The 16,357-nt window shown below is 41.5% G+C and overlaps 2 protein-coding genes across 3 annotated transcripts in view; one reads left to right on the top strand and one right to left on the bottom strand.

The window, feature by feature from the left end:
* phf1 (PHD finger protein 1) overlaps positions 1 to 998 on the bottom strand; it is a 38,657-nt gene extending 37,659 nt beyond the window's left edge. Inside the window, exon 1 of the mRNA XM_075466263.1 lies at positions 395 to 998. The gene's annotated coding sequence lies outside the window, so the exon portion shown is untranslated. The remainder of the gene's footprint in view (positions 1 to 394) is intronic.
* Positions 999 to 7,016: 6,018 nt separating this feature from the next.
* Positions 7,017 to 16,357, top strand: part of rgl2 (ral guanine nucleotide dissociation stimulator-like 2) — a 50,398-nt gene continuing 41,057 nt past the window's right edge. Inside the window, exons 1-3 of one of the 2 annotated variants that reach the window (XM_075466258.1) lie at positions 7,017 to 7,447; positions 8,137 to 8,203; positions 9,944 to 10,110. In XM_075466258.1, the coding sequence (XP_075322373.1) occupies positions 7,430 to 7,447; positions 8,137 to 8,203; positions 9,944 to 10,110 (252 nt within the window). In that variant the 5' untranslated portion in view covers positions 7,017 to 7,429. The remainder of the gene's footprint in view (positions 7,448 to 8,136; positions 8,204 to 9,943; positions 10,111 to 16,357) is intronic. The other variant, XM_075466259.1, reaches the window with a different exon arrangement.

Here is a 16,357-nt window from a genome sequence, read left to right as displayed (position 1 = left end):
GCGACAGCCTGTATCCACCACAGTGAGAGATGAGAGTGAGTACACAACCAGAGAGCAAGACAAATGATTACTGCACACATCAAACACACATATACACACACACAGACAAAAAAAAAAAAACACTGCATGATGACTACTGCAATACAGTTTGACTGAATTGGCAAAGATGACTTGAAGCGTCTGCCGTGCACTTTGCTGTTGTCTTCTTCTCCTCTCCCAAAGACCTTAGAAACTTAAATTGATGCATGAAATGGCTCTGCAGGTATCATCTCTGCACGTTGAGCATTTGTTCCAGTGCATGCACTCAAGTAAAGACGCAGGATGCTTAACATAGTCTGTGCATCAGATGGAAATCAGGCAAATTTTGCACAGTGAGCTGGCCGGTGAAGGGTACCTGTCAAGTCGAACTCCTTCACGTCGGGGTCACAGTGATTCCTGGACAGGTTGGACATGAAATGCCCTCATCTGCTGTGGATCTCCGCTGCCCAATTACTGCCCGCTCCGATGCGCAGCTTGCGTGTTTGCAAAAAGTGGATGGTGTGCATGCGTGTCCCTGTCTGTGCCAAGCGCCTGTGTGTGTCAGTCAAACCGTCAGCAAGGAGGAGGAGGAGGAGGAGGAGGAGGAAGAGGAGGTGGGGGGAGAAAAGGCGACTGACTGTCCGTCTGTCTCTCAGTCTAGTTCGTCCGTCCTCCGCGGAACCGTTTCGTCATGTTCCCGTCGCTGTTGCTCTGCCCCCCCACCTCTACGCCACCACCTACTGATGCTATTAAGGCGGGCTTGTAAGAGCTGCACCGGAATCAAGCCGCCAGAGACGCCATCATCCCTACCTCGCGCTCTCGACCGACTTGTTGTGACGCAGACATAAAACACCGAGATAGAGTGGGAGGGAGAAACTGATAGAGGGGGATCCAGAGGTGGCTGCTGGGGGGGCTCCTTCCCGTCTGACAGACTGACCCTAAATCTTTGCGACACGGTGGGATTGTGATGTCTGAGGGGCTGGACGCATGGCGGGGCCGCGCGCTCAGTGCACGGGGCCAATTAAGGCGCCAATTAGCGAGTTTATCCGCCTCATTAATTGGTCTCCGGCAGCAGGTACCGGTCAAGTTTTTTAGACCAGTAAAGAAAAGTTTTCAAGCAGAGCAGGCAATGCCTAACACGTTAGCTGTTGAGCTTCAGAGCTGTGTTTGGAGCCCCTGTCATGCCAGAATTGTTATTTGTTGACTTGCATAATGAGGTCACTGAGGCGTAAAATAATACAAAATGAGCATCTTTCATAAAGATAAAAATACGTCTTTGTAACAAAATATAAAGCTTGAAAAGCACGTCTCTAATTACACTAACATGACCCAATATCCCAGGCAGACTGCTTAGTTTATCCTTATCTGAACTGAAAATGCACAGTAGGAATGTTAAAGTTAAATAAATAATTCCAGCTGCTTCCAAAAAAGATCAAATGCAAGAAGAGAGTCACAAACACGTGCAGAAAATTCCAAAATGGGTATGTTAGGAATATCACAGGGTAAACAGATCACATTAGAAAATAAGCTGTTGTGCTTCCCTCTTTGTTTTTGTATTACTCATTTCTCGCACGACTGCATGTGTAACACAGCTGTAGGGTTCAAAATGGCCCCTGGCAGATGAGAGAGAAGGTGAAGCGCCATTTTCCGCGTGTGGCCACTGGGTGGCGAGCAAATACCAGGAGCGCCAGTGTGCTGCAACCAGTCTGCCGGATAATCAGTGAGCAGACACTGAAAGCTTTGGACAAAAGGCCCGGAGGTGCCACGATGACAAGAACAATAAGACACCAAAGAGACGCCATACCTCTGTAGTTTAAGCTCACACGGCTTGTTCTGGCCATGATCACAGCAGCCTCCTAAGCTTCTGCTGATGTATTGGCATTATCTAATGTAATCTTTGCACATTACATTGTAAAATACATTGTTTTCGAGGCATTTTTCACGTCAGTGAGAAAGTTTAGTTTGAGAGTTTCAGCGCAGATGGCCCATATAAATAAATATAAATGAAACCCCTTCAACCTTGCAGCAGCAGAAGAAGGTTGCAATAATCACATCAAGGCAACCCTGCACTGATAAAATCATTAGCTGCGATTAATCAGAAATTCTGAGGAGAGAAGAACATGACACATTGCTCAGAACACTGTCATAAAGGGTCAAAGCTGAGTCAGACGAGTGGAGGAAGCAGACTGTTCAGAGCAAACAAAGCAAGTAAAGTGTAATTCCTAGGGCTGGACGAGTTAACTCGTTATTATCGCGTTAACGCAGGTTTTATTTATTTATTTTTCTAATTTTTTTAATTATAACAAATAAATGGGGGGGGGGGCTTTTGTGCCTTTAATGCACAAAACCAGGTTGCAGAGAGAGGGGGAACAACACGCAGCACAGGGCCGTCCGATGCGGAACTCGAACCGGGGCCAGCTGCAGCGAGGACGATAGCCTCTTGTACATGGGGCGCCATTTCAACCCACTACACCACGGACCACCCCTGTTTTATTATTACCTCCGCCAAGGAGGTTATGTGATCGCCCGAGTTTGTCTGTTGGTTTGTCTGGATGTCTGGATGTTCGTTCGTTCGTCTGTTTGTGCTGCAATCTTGCGACCTGCCACAAGGTGGCGCGACCTCAAGGTGCCACAGCCAAACAGAGCCAAAGCCAGACAGAATGCATATTGCACGGATTTGCTGTAATTAGCACAACAAAAGATTGCAACGGCAAGCCAGTGTGCATAACTGCATATAGCGTAATAATAACGGCGAACACTGCTTCCCGACAGAACACTGCTTCTCGACAAAACATTATAATAATAATAATAATATAAATAATAATTAATAACGGCGAACACTGCTGTTCAATAATGAATAGCGAGAAGGGAATGCCTCTTCTGCTGACAGCGCCAAAGAACAAGTAGCCCACATCAGGAACGTATGTCCATACATGGCTCGCTATCCACAGGTAGGTTGGCGGTTGGCGGAGGTCTGCACTCTCTGAGTGCATTTCTAGTTTAATTTATTATTGTGAAAGTTTGTTGCTCACAGGCTTTTATTCTGTAAAAGTCTGTTGCTCACAGGCTTTTATTTTGTAAAAGTCTGTTGCTGTCTGCTGTGGAACCAGAAAAGAAAGTAATCGGCGGATCCACCAAACATGGAGAAGGGTACAGAACTTTTACTCGGCCATTTTCATTTTAAAGTTCTTCCAGACGGCGGAGTCGACAGAACCAAAGTCATCTGTAAACACTGCCAAGTTGAATTGTCTTCTCAGCGTAGTAGTTCCAGTCTAAAATATCACTTAAAGGCAAAACACACAACTGATAGCAGCAAGTCATTCAAGGAAACAGACAGTGGAGCGAGGCTTCTACATAAAAACTACAGAAAGATGCTGATGTTAAAAGTGTGTTTGCACAACAAATGTTATGGCACTTTCATTCATATGGCAGCACATTTAAAATAAAACTAAATGCTAAAAGCTATACACTACTTTTGAATTCATTTTTGGATTTTGCGTGCAAATGCGATTAATCGTGATTAATCAGGGAAATCATGCGATTAATTAGATTAAAAATTTTAATCGTTGCCCAGCCCTAGTAATTCCACCACAACCCTCAAATAATCCAGAAGATGTTTCTTCATTTAGTGTTTTTAATACAGCGGTGACTCCAAAATCCACTAAGAGTTTCCTCTGGGTTGAGATCTAGTGACTCTCAGAGTCACAGAAAATGAAATCATCCCACAGAAGCTACTGAAAACATTTTTCACTCATTTGGGGTCACGGCCCGTATGTGAAGACAGTTGGGATGTTGTGGCTGCTGCTCTCTTTGATTCATCCATCTGTAATCCAACCCCAACACTTCCATAATGTATGAATGTGAGAATGACAGGAACAGAGAGAGCTTTCGTCCATTCGATGACCTCATCTCCAAAAACATTGAGTAAATTACAGAGGCGAGATCAAAAAGAAAGAAAGGAAAAGAAGAGAAAAGAAAAGAAAAGAAAAGAAAAAGACACTAACTCAGTTATTTAGATAACAATCATAGTTAAAGTAAAGTTACGACTCCCTTATCATCAAAAGGAGTCAGCTGAGGTGGACTGGTCATCTGATTCGAGCTGCCTTGTGGTTACTTCCATGTGGAGGTTTCTCCAACTCAGAGAGCCCATAACTGGCCCCCTGGTGTCACTTGGGAGAGGGATGTCTGGGTTTCCTTACTGAACCTACTGACCCAACCTTTGATTAACTGAGAGAAATGGACGCAAAATCAAACTCCCTGATAAATAAATCAAGTTTAAAATGAAAAACATTCATTTAAGAAAACTCCAAATCTCCAAACGAGGTGAATGTTCAAGAAATAAATGAAAAAAAAAATAGATCAAATGTTTAATAAAATCCACAGTGACTGTAAATAACACTTGAGAGGTTGAAAATTAAGTTATATTTAAGGAGATAATGTATTATGTTCCAGATTAAACGCCAAAATAAAAAGCATTTTCTTTCCGAGTTCAGATTCAACTCATGAAGTAAAACCAGTCAAGTGATTCTGAATCTATGCAGTGAACTCTGTAAGGTAACATAATATACTAATAAAGGGCTTTATAAATCAAAATCAAATCAAATTTATTTGTATAGCACATTTCATGTACAGAACAGTTCAAAGTGCTTTACATAAAATAAAAGCATTGCAGCAGGGAGTGGAAGAAGCATTAAAAATACATAAAAGAATATAAAGAGAAACAAATAAAATAATTTAAATTAATTTAAAAACAAGCAACAGTCCAGATAAGTTCAAAGATATCGTGCAGATTTCATGAATAGACACATGAGAAAAGAAATCTTTATAGATGAAGAGGAACCAGTAAGTGTTGCCTGACCTTGCTGTATAAACTGTGTTTTGTCAGTTATCATTTGAGGACTGAGGATAAATCCTAATTGTTGAGTTTTTCAGAGGAACCTGTGCCCAGTTCTGCTGATATAAGATTTCAGCTGCTCAGCAGGATTCATGTTAAAGTGGAGGTTCGGGCCCAAATGCAGGACCACCAGAGGAAGGAGGAAAAGACCGCCGGTGGAGGCAAAAAGGAGGCAGGGATCAACTACAACCAAAACTCAAACAGAAGAAAGGACAAACAAAGTTTAGTTTGTTTATTTAAAAAAAAAAATTTAGAATTAAATTAAAAAAAGGAGTAGGTAGAAGTTTACGCTTAGTGAGACCTAACCACACCTATCAAAAAGAAAAGAGAAAAAAGGAAACTTCATACAGTAATGTGTACATTATTATCTCCATACATATGTCAACAAACTGTTTCATATAATTATGATGATAATTGAAACAATTATACAATAAAGATTACCAGGATGAGACAAATAAACACACTTTTCTTACTTCTTGGCAACATGTATCATTTAAAAATAATCTGAATATATCTCAAAGTAACTTACTGGTCAACACAGAAACCACAAAAAGGATTAAAAGGACAACAATAAGCATCTGACAGCTGACTGAGGTGACTGCAGAGCCAGAAGCAGCGAGGGCTGAGGAGTTGAGTGACCGCAGGAGGGTACTTACCAGGAAACATGAGACCAGGGGACGAAACTGAGACAACTGAGGATATCTAAGGGTGATGACAGGGAACAAGAATAAAACAGAATCTAACACTGACGACTAAAAAGACAAATAAACCTGGTGGAAGTCCTGCAGAATGAGGTCTCAGACGTCACCTGGATGGCAGCATCTGTCTCTGCAGAACTCCAACATCCAGCTCTGCATCAGTGGCACCTTCACACAGATGAAGCCCTCCCTGCCATGGATCCTGATGCCCCCCCACACCTTCACACAGATGAAGCCCTCCCTGCCATGGACCCTGATGCCCCCCCACACCTTCACACAGATGAAGCCCTCCCTGCCATGGACCCTGATGCCCCCCCACACCTTCACACAGATGAAGCCCTCCCTGCCATGGACCCTGATGCCCCCCCACACCTTCACAGACGCTGGCTTTAAACCTTTCTCTAATCACAGCCTGTTCCTGCACAGAGCTGATATACGGCTTCCTGCTGGTGTGGTGCAGCTTCAGCTCACATTGGACCGTGTTGAGTGGAAATGGTTCTCCCAGCTCCCCCTGAGCCCATGTGGCTGTATGGATCATGGTAGCATGATGACGGTTTCTCCTGTAGTGCTGCCTGAGGGCTCCCAGCTCATCCAGCAGAGGTTTCTGTCCTCGGCCTTTCCACGCTGAGGTTTCTCCCCTGAATCTTTTCACAGTATTCTGTAACGCTCTTTTAACTGGACTTCCCAAAAAGAGCATTAAACATCTTCAGCTCATCCAGAACGCTGCTGCTGGAGTTTTAACCCGGACTAAGAGATCTGAACACATCACAGCAGCTTTAAAATCTTTACTCTGGCTTCCAGTCAGTCACAGAATAGATTTTAAAAGCCTGCTGATGGTTTACAATCTGTGATCTGTTCAGAGAATATAAAGCCAGCAGAGCTCTTAGATCCAAGGACTCAGGTCAGCTGGTCCAGTCCAGAGTCCAGACTAAACATGGAGAAGCAGCATTTAGCTGTTATGCTGCAAACAAGTGGAACAAACTGCCAGTGGAGATTAAACTTTCACCAAATGGAGACATTTTTAAATCCAGGTTAGAAACATTTCTTTTCTCATGTGTCTATGCATGAAATCTGCACGATATCTTTGAACTTATCTGGACTGTTGCTTGTTTTCAAATTCATTTAAATTATTTTGTGAATTACATGTGATGAAGTTAATTTTTGCTCTTTATTAGGTTTGGAAGTTAAGTTTTAAAGTTAAAGAACACACTTTGTTACTTTATTTCTTATCATGTAAAGGACCAGGTTTATTCAATTAACCTAATAAAATTCACTGCATTGAGAGCTTATGTCAACAAAAAAAAAGCGAGTGTGTTTGCGTGCGCGGGCTGGCCGTGCGTAACCGCGTTCCTGCGCGGTCAGTGCGTCTCTCGCCTGGTCTCTGAGGTCACATCACCCCGCAGGAGCGGCGCGCTGTCGGCGGTGCGGTGCGGTGCGGTGCGGTGCGGTGCAGCGTGCGGTGTCCTCGCACGGTGAACCACCCGGAGCGACGGATTTGTTGCCACAGCACTGAGTGCACAACATACAGGAACTGCGACGTCGGAGGGCGCAGGAGGGGGAGGAGGGAGCTCACAGCCGCACCGGAGCGCGCTATCAGCTGCTGAAGGCTGGGCAGACGCGCAGTGTGGGGACCCTGATAGAGGGGATAGACTGGGCGGGGGGGCAGGCAGCGGACGGAGACTCCCTTGTATTTGTTGGAGATGACGGTGGCACAGATGGGTGCGACTCTCCTCAGCTGAGCCGGCCATCGATCCAGCGGCGGCCATCCGATGCCGTCTTTAATCCAGCTGCCAACAGTTGGATAGCTCACGTCCTGCGGATGACACTTTTTCTACCAGTAAGTTTGAGTGCAGCTTCCTCCATTTCTGTTCCTGTGTTCGGTTAATAATTGCCTGTTTTATTGCATATTCACGGTCTTCGTATCACTGAGTGAGTCAGTCGGAGGAGGAAGAAACTGTCAGCCCGGTTTGATGGGAGTGTCAGCGAGCTCAAACTTTCACAGCCGTCATATTGTTGGCTTTATTGTCCACAATCCTATGCACTGAGCACGTCTGCAGCTCCACCCTTTGGCTGCATTTATTGAGCAGAAAAGGAGCTTTATGGGGTGTGACCTTACTCTAGCCCAGTTACAGCTGTATGTGTGTGTATACCTCAGTCATATGTGGGCTGTTTGCTTTGCTCAGAGCCCGTGAATAGCAGCCTTTCAGAGCCCTGCACAGCCGTTGGTCATCAGGGTTAATGCATTTCCCATCCAGCCAGCTTTGTTTTTTCCCCCTTCCTCATGCAGACTGCAGATTTGCATTGTTGTGCAAGAATATAAAGAGCAAAACTTGCTGCAAAGACGCGGGTTATGTAAGAGAAAGTAAGAGTTGCACAAATGCAACAAAGCTGCATGACTCTGGTTCAAAGAAAAGAGGAAAGTTCAGAGATTATTTCACACAAGAAGCTCCTTCAGCTGCTGTTTTCTGTGTTTTTTCACACAAGAAGCTCCTTCAGCTGCTGTTTTCTGTGTTTTTTTCACACAAGAAGCTCCTTCAGCTGCTGTTTTCTCCTGCAGAGCTCTGTCACAGAAGGTCCAGTGCCTGGACTGAAGGTACTTTAGCATGAGCAGACTCTGTGGGGAGGATTTCTGTTCATTTTCTGTTGCAGCTCTAAGCTTGTAGCCACTCTGCATGTATTCTCAAGAGAGGAATCAAAATTAAACTGCACCACACACACCGTCTTTATTAATATGCCGAGGGCTAGCTGCACAGCTGATATAGGTTTCATTAAAATGCCTTAGGTTCACGTCCCTCTATCAATCTGCATCTGACATTTCCACGGCGCTCGCACCTTATCAGCCTGCACATCTCTATCCCTCCCACACCTCTTTTACTCAAACAGTGTTTACATGATGTTTATCTTCATGGCCCTCCAAATACCAAAGGGGGAAGGCAGGAGGAAGGAAGGGCTGCGATGCAAATCCAGAGCTGTAGTGCAGCACAGTGAGTGCTTTAAACAAATCAGCCAAGGCCTCCAGGCTAGCATTAGCTTACGTGTTTGTTAGTTTTAAATTTCTTTTAAAAGTTGCTTCGATGTTTTTTATGATCAGCAGAGCAAAAGGATTCCATCCACTGTGGACCTGTAGCCGGTCGGGTTATTCCCAGTTAGTGAAGCTGCAGTTATTACAACTTTGCACTCTTTTGTTATGCTGCATATTGTTGCATTATGTTAAAGTTGCACCTTAAGGGGATTTTTTTAAAGAAAATGTTGTTGAACAACGTACAATGACAATAAAGGCTCTTTGTCTTTTGGCACCTGATTAGTCCTTCAATCATTTATTTGATTGATTTAATTAAATTAACATTGAACGTGATCACACTGTGGGATTTTAACAGGCAAATTTATTCATTACAGTTGTTGTTGTTGGTTGCATCCCCTAATAAAATGGCTGGCGTGCACTTATGTACTATTTCAAGACTGATTTAAGCGAACAAACATGAAAAGCATGTGCGTATGGAGCTGTGGGGGGACTTTGTGGAACAGTCTGGAGACAGAAATAAAACAAAGTGCAAATATAATTCTGTTTAAAAAAAGGTACAAAAAAATGTTTTTAAACAAGTACATGGAAGAGGAAGGACGATGAGGGATAAATATATGAATAGAATAGGGTTAATTGTTATATTGTAATTTAATTAGTATATGGTATATATTTATTTATGGGGATACTTATATATATATATATATATATATATATATATATATATATATATATATTCATATTTACATTTATATTTACAAGGATATGTGTGTAGTATATATTTATTTTTGTGATTATAGATTTATTTAGAAGTGTATATATGGCATATTGTAGTTAGGATATTTACAAACTGAAGAGTAGTTGAAAAGGGGTGGGAAACTAAAAAAGTATTGTACTTCTTCCGATTCCTTTTTCGATGTGTGGTGTTTTGTTATGTATTAGCACTTTATGTGATTTAATTTTTTTTATTATTATTTCTCTTTTTCTTTCTTTTGTATGTACAAATAGTTACATACATTTTCTTTTATATACCTGTTCGAAATTAAAAATCTATCTATCTATCTATCTATCTATCTATCTATCTATCTATCTATCTATCTATCTATCTATCGATCTATCTATCTAATCACAGAACACAAGTTGTCTTTTACTGGATCTACCTATATGTCTGTATTTAAAAGGCATCCTAAACAAGGCCATGTGAGAAAGGTGTAGATTGAACCAAAACAGGGTCACACTCAAAATAAAATTCCTGAACATACAGAAATATTCATGCTAACACTTATCCTTTTGTGTTCCTCCCATCTGTGGCAGCTGGCACCATGCTCCCCCGTAACATGCGAACAGGTGGCTATGACCTGCCGGGGGTGGAGTCAAACCAAGTACCTCTCATTGGCTACCGACCCTTATCACCTGACACAGGAACCCCAGGCAACCAGTCCGGGAGGCGGGGAGTCGGGGATGAATTGGAAACTTCACAGGTGGGTGTGCTTTTTCCTCCAGCCTGACTCAGACCCATTCATCATGCTGGTGCAGAGTTCCAACTCTGCGAGCTGAAGCTGCACATGGACCCGGCTTTGTTCGTGGTGGCTCGACAGTCTTCTGCGTCACAGATTTCCTGACGTTCACAGGATAACATGATTTAGCAGAGCTGTCTGTGAGGGGATTAGGAGAACTTTTCATTTGCCACGGCTAACAGCATTTAGAGCAGTGTCACATGAAACCACATGAGCTGCATTCAACCTCCAGTTTGTTGAATAAACAGCAGATGCGCTAGACTGGTTTTCAGAAAAGCCTGAGGGAATAAAGCCAGTGCGATTCAGAGAGATTTCCTTTGTGTGTGTTAGTTTTCTGCTTTTTCATGTCTAATAACCCAAACAGTGCAAGATTAATGGTTTCAGCCAGTTACACAGATGGAAACCGAGCAAAAAAATGTTTTTCTCTTAACCCTCATACCTGAAAGTGAAAGGGATAGTTCGCCTCTTTTGGCATGAAGCTGCATAACATCCCATATTAGCAACATCATTTATGAACATCTTCTTACCCCCTGCTGCGTCCTGTGAGCAGAGTTCCAGCCTCGTTTTGGTGTTGATGAAAGTAGTCCGGCTAGTTTGCTAGGGTCCCGAAAATAAAGCGTCTTGCTTCTCAACACAATATGCGTTCAAAAGAGTAATACATTTGCATCACAAAATCGTTCTCCAGAAAAAGTCAGACCTCACAATCGCTTGGCCCTATTTTCTCTTCCTTCATATCACTGCCTGCTGTGTAGACCGTGCAGACTGAAGTGCAGACTTAGCAGTCCCCTGCTTCCGAGCAGCAAACACAGTAACAGGTGCGGCTGTCGGCAGGTGGCTGAACGCATTGAAATGAAGGGAAAGAAAATAGCGCCAAGCGATTGTGAGATCTGACTTTTTCTGGAGGGACGATTTTGTGATGCAAATGTATTACTCTTTTGACTGCATATTGTTTTGAGAAGCAAGACGCTTTATTTTCGGGACCCTAGCAAACTAGCCGGACTATCTTCATCATCACCAAAACGAGGCTGGAACTCTGCTCACAGGACGCAGCAGGGGGTAAGAAGATGTTCATAAATGATGTTGCTGATATGGGATGTCATACAGCTTCATGTCAAAAGAGGCGAACTGTCCCTTTAAATGATCCATGCAAAACAATTAGCCTGGGAAAGCAGGTGTAAGATTCACACACACACATTGTTTGGCTGATCCAGAGAACATGACGAAGCATGTTGAACCTACTCATGTCCAATCATACTCGGTCGAGTGTGAGTCCAACCTATGTGAAATAATGGGTCATATAAATACAAAATATACCCGGGAATCGAGGCTCGGTCTGACGGATTTCCTGCGAGAGCTCTGTTCCACTGAGCTGATATGCTTCATGTGACCACCAATAAACACTTTATTTAACTTGAGATTCCTCCGGCTTGTTCTTGAGCTTCCAATGAAAGAATGGAGCTAACAGTTTTCTGCTTTTTCATGTCTAATAATAAAGATTAATGATTTCAGCCAGTTACACAGATGGAAACCGAGCAAAATTATCAAGGAAATAGGAAGGTTTTTTTTTCTTAACCCTCATACCTGACGGTTAAGAAACTTAATTTCTGAAATGGGACATTTCTGTCCCCTTTTAAAACAACTTAAAAACATCATATGATAATATTTTTTTTCACTTTTTGTTCATAGATCTTTTATTCCACTTCAGTTCTGATCATAATTACCAAGTTTTCAGTTATTTTCAAAAATGTAACCCTTTAAATACTGGTTTATATGATGTAAACGCCAATTTCTGTAAAAAAAAACAAACAAAAAAAACACAAAAACTGCTATATTTTTACTATATAGAATGCAAAGTGGAATTGTTGAGCGGGGATAATTATGGTCTGGGATATGTCAATGATCAGCAACAACATTGAAAAATGAAAAATTGCATTGTATATGATGTGTGATGAAATTCGAAAAAATATTCAAAAATGGACCAAATATGATGAGTATCACTATTACCAGTGTGAAATTAGAGGAGAAAGTACACCCCAAGTGGACAAAAATGTCCCCTATCAGGGATTAGGGTTAAAGAACAAATGATGAATCAAGAAAAAGATGAAAGTAATTAATTATGAAAATACAAGCTGGTGGAAATAGATGTGTTTTTAAATAGACGGATACGGTGTCATTCAACAGTTTGGTCGCACCTTCCTGTTCATTTTGATTCAGTGTGTTCAGAGAGTCCAAACTGTAGTTTCACAGCAAATTTCCACCCATTCATCCATCCATGCATTGATTTATTCATCCATCCTGTGTAATCCTGCTCAGGGTTGAGGCGGCTGGTGCTTATCCCAGCTGCCACAAGGTAACACGTGTTGCCAGTCTGTCACAGTGTTAATAAAGACAGAAAAAAGCATGCACTTTAACAGTCATACCTACGGACAGTTAGGAATCTTGCACGGTTAGGTTCATTTGCACTCAAAGAGGGGCCACAGCCCAAACTTCTTGCTGCGAGGCTGCAGAGTTAACTACTGTCCTCACAGTGCCTCCATGAGCTAAACACCTTTAGTTTCTTGCGTATTTTAACACAAAAGTTGAAATTAAATATTATATACACACAATCACGCTGGATAAGTTGTACAAATTTTGACCAAATATCTGCAGAATGAATTATTTCACACTTATTACACTTAGCATACGTCTGCAGGCTGCAGAAGTGATAAACATTCTGAGCATTGTCGCGTTAGCACTGTCTTTGTTAGCCTGTTAGCATGTTAGGATGTTGACGTCAACATGCTAACATGCGATTTCAAACAGACTGGCTGTGTTTGAAATCGCATACTACATACTACATACTACATACTACATACTACATACTACATACTACATACTACATACTCATTGATCAGACAGTATGCAGAGCGTTTACCCACAATGCATTTCACTCCTGCCCGAGCCGAAATCAGCCGGCCTGAAGCAGATTTCTCTAAACAGCAGAAGCTCTAAACTCTGTAAACTTTTGCAACATTTGAAACATTTTCAGGGGAGAAAGTAGTCGTTTAGATCCCCAACGTGTTGAAAACCTGACAAAATACCGGCTATTTACAATTTTGTTCCCACGAATCCGGCGCTACTAAAGCTAGCCGCAGTGAGTAACGCACTTCTGGTTATTTTCACAAAATAAAATACCCGTTGCCTTTTATCATAGGGAAAGCCATTACGATACAATTAGTGCTTTTGTTTTGAAAACAGGAAGTGAACCTACCCTCGTTGTAGCTAGCTTGAAACTGCCGTTTTGACAGGAAATGACGATCGGCGACGTCACGTTACATTGCATCTTGGGTAGTTTGAGTATGAGTAGTAACCTCATGATGCATACCCAACATTTCGGCGAATCTAGTATGCATCCGGGAACTTAAAAAAGGTTAAAGTTAGTAGGAGTAGTGGGAGTAGTAGGAGAAGTAGGCGGTTTCGAACACAGCCTCTGAGTTGTAGAGCCTTGTGTGTCTGCATGATGGTGCTTTTGTTTTGTTGAATAAACCACTTTGTCATGATGCAGTTCAGCAATGATATACATACGTATATACGTATATATACACCGACTTCAGGCAGTGTTATATGAACTAAAGCTAATGTGGAAACTGAAGGGTTCATGCAGAGGTGGGTTTATCTGGATCTTTCACCTCTGTTAATGTTTAGTAACGTGTTAGTGTGGTTTGATCTGACCAGATGTCTGCAGTGTGAGCTTTTACACACTGTCGGATGTTATTTTTAGGCTGTGAGACTGTGGTTTTGTTGCTGTCATTAATAGGGTTACAAAACGTTTCACCGAGTCAGAATAATCTGCTGACCAACTCTCCGGCTGCAGCCACATGTGACCTGCACACGGCTCATTGGTTCAACTTCACAAAGAACTTCGAGAAACTCCTTTCGGCTAAAAGAAAAAGGAAGCTGCTCTGACTCTTTCCGATTGGTAAGACTTCCTCACATGTCAGCTGCTGGACTCCGCAGTAAATAATGAATGTGGCGGTTTGGCCGGTCGATGCGGTGTACACCTGCTCTCACCAGTAACAGTATTCAGTATCACAGACTCTCTCCACGGGCATTCTATCAAGGGAAATCCGATGCAGGCTGCTTGCTCATTATTTAATGAGAGAAACTTGTGCGAGTCCGAATGCATGAAGTTCCAACGCTGGGAGAACAATTAGGCTTCTGGTTGAAAAATGTTTTTCCAGTTCCGTCTTATCAATTCGATAACCGATGGCGATAACGTGCTTCACATTCTTGAGCTTTTTGCAGGATAAAGTGGAAATAATTGTGTCAAACAACAGAATGTTTCTATGTTTCTAACTAAAGGAAACAGGGGATCTGTTCATGTCAACGTTATTCTCTTAGATGGTGACTTGGTGACTGAAATCAGCTGACTTCCAAGCTAGTTAAAGGTTAATTGTGGTAAGGCAAGGCATCTTTATTTATAAAGCGCATTTCATACCACAGGCAACTCAATGTGCTTTACATAAAGACAAGGCATTTAAAAGAACAGAATAAAGCAGAATAAAAACAAGCAATTTAAAGAGAATAAAAAAAATAGAATAAAAATTAAAACACACACACTGAAAAAAACAACTCAAAAACTTAAAAAACCCTTATTTGCACTCAAATGATTTAAGTAATATCTAATGCTGCAGTATCAAGTAAATTTTACTTACTATAAAACATAACAGTTTTGAAGATATTAAGTAACATTTACTTAATTACATCTAAGTTTTAAGTTGTATTTATTTAAACAAATTAAGTAAAGTCTACTTGTTTTTCATAGGCAGAAACATCATTTTACTCAAAATTTTAAGTAAATTTTATACATCTGTGGTATTTGCTGTTATGAAGTAACTTAGTAGATTTTAACGATACACTTTCAGAGTAAAGTTTATGTAGTATTTCTAGGTTTATGTACATACAACTATTAAACATTTAAATTGTATGAGGAAACCTAAGTAAAACTTACTCTTCCCCCATAATTCATGTGTTACGTTAATAAAATGTTTAATTTTACTTAAGAAGCTCGAGTTCTTACTGAATCTTAAAAATACAAGGTAGAAATGATGACAGTTACTCTAATAGAGTTTACTTCAGCAAAAAGTCACTTAATTCAGGTTGTTCCAAACAGGCCAGTTGGCAGGTATTATGGAAATGGGTTTCATGGTGATGTCAGCACATTCAAGAAGAAAAGGCTCGACTGCAAGTACATTGTTTTTCTGACATGCAGAGAAACAATGTTACAGATGAAATTAAAAGAGAAAACCCTACAGGTATGCTATAATAGCCAAAGCTTCTGCTGACAAATAACCGGAATGTGTACACAACGGAATTCGTCCATCTCTGACAGTTTTACATTTTACAGTTTTAACAATTGTTCTGTGCAGAAAGCTGAGTTCATGCGGAAGAAAAATGGATCCACATTGATGTGGGAGAATTTTAGTGTGTCCTCAGATCTATCCAACACATTTGGGATGAATTTGAATGCTTATGAATGAGCCGTCAGCCTTACTGTCAGTGGATGTGCAGCTCTTATCAGGTTGACTGTAATGCAAATGTAAATGTATTTTATTTATACAGCCCTTTACAGACAATCCTTACGGTGTACCAAAGTGCTTTACAGCAGGTAATAAATAAAGAGAAGAAGAAGTAAAAACAAGTAAAAACAATAAAAGAACAGTGAAGGCAATAAAATACAACAAAATCAAATAAGATAAAATAAGATAAAAGTGTCAGCATGCTACTGGGTATTAAAGCCATCCTAAATAAGCAGGTTTTTAGCCCAGATCTGAAGAGGCCCAGGTCAGAAATAAGGCGCAGCTGGACGGGGGGCTTATTCCAGAGCCTGGGGGCAGCTTTGGGAAAAGGCTTGCTCACCCCAGAGTTTGTACTGTGCACCTGGAAATTTGTTGTGAATACCTGAACTCGTCCGCTGACTTGAATTATTGTGTGCAAAGGTGACATACCTCCTGCAATAGATGCTGGAGCTGGAATGGGATCCTCCATGTATAAAAGAAAGAAATGTTCTCCCCTGGGAACCAAATTGAGTGAAAATTTAAATGAGTGTTAGCAACCTAATATAATCTGCCCGTAATGCTGTTGTGGTTGAATGAAAACACATGTCTACTGCCAGTTTCCAAAAAGTTAAGCAAATTGTTCCCATAAAAGTGAAGACTTTTGTAGCAGCACC

The sequence above is a fragment of the Odontesthes bonariensis genome, chromosome 5, assembly GCF_027942865.1.
Source record: "Odontesthes bonariensis isolate fOdoBon6 chromosome 5, fOdoBon6.hap1, whole genome shotgun sequence".
Classification (NCBI taxonomy): Eukaryota; Metazoa; Chordata; class Actinopteri; order Atheriniformes; family Atherinopsidae; genus Odontesthes; species Odontesthes bonariensis.
Note: the sequence above shows the minus strand (reverse complement) of the source record. Positions and strands in the feature narration are given on the sequence as shown.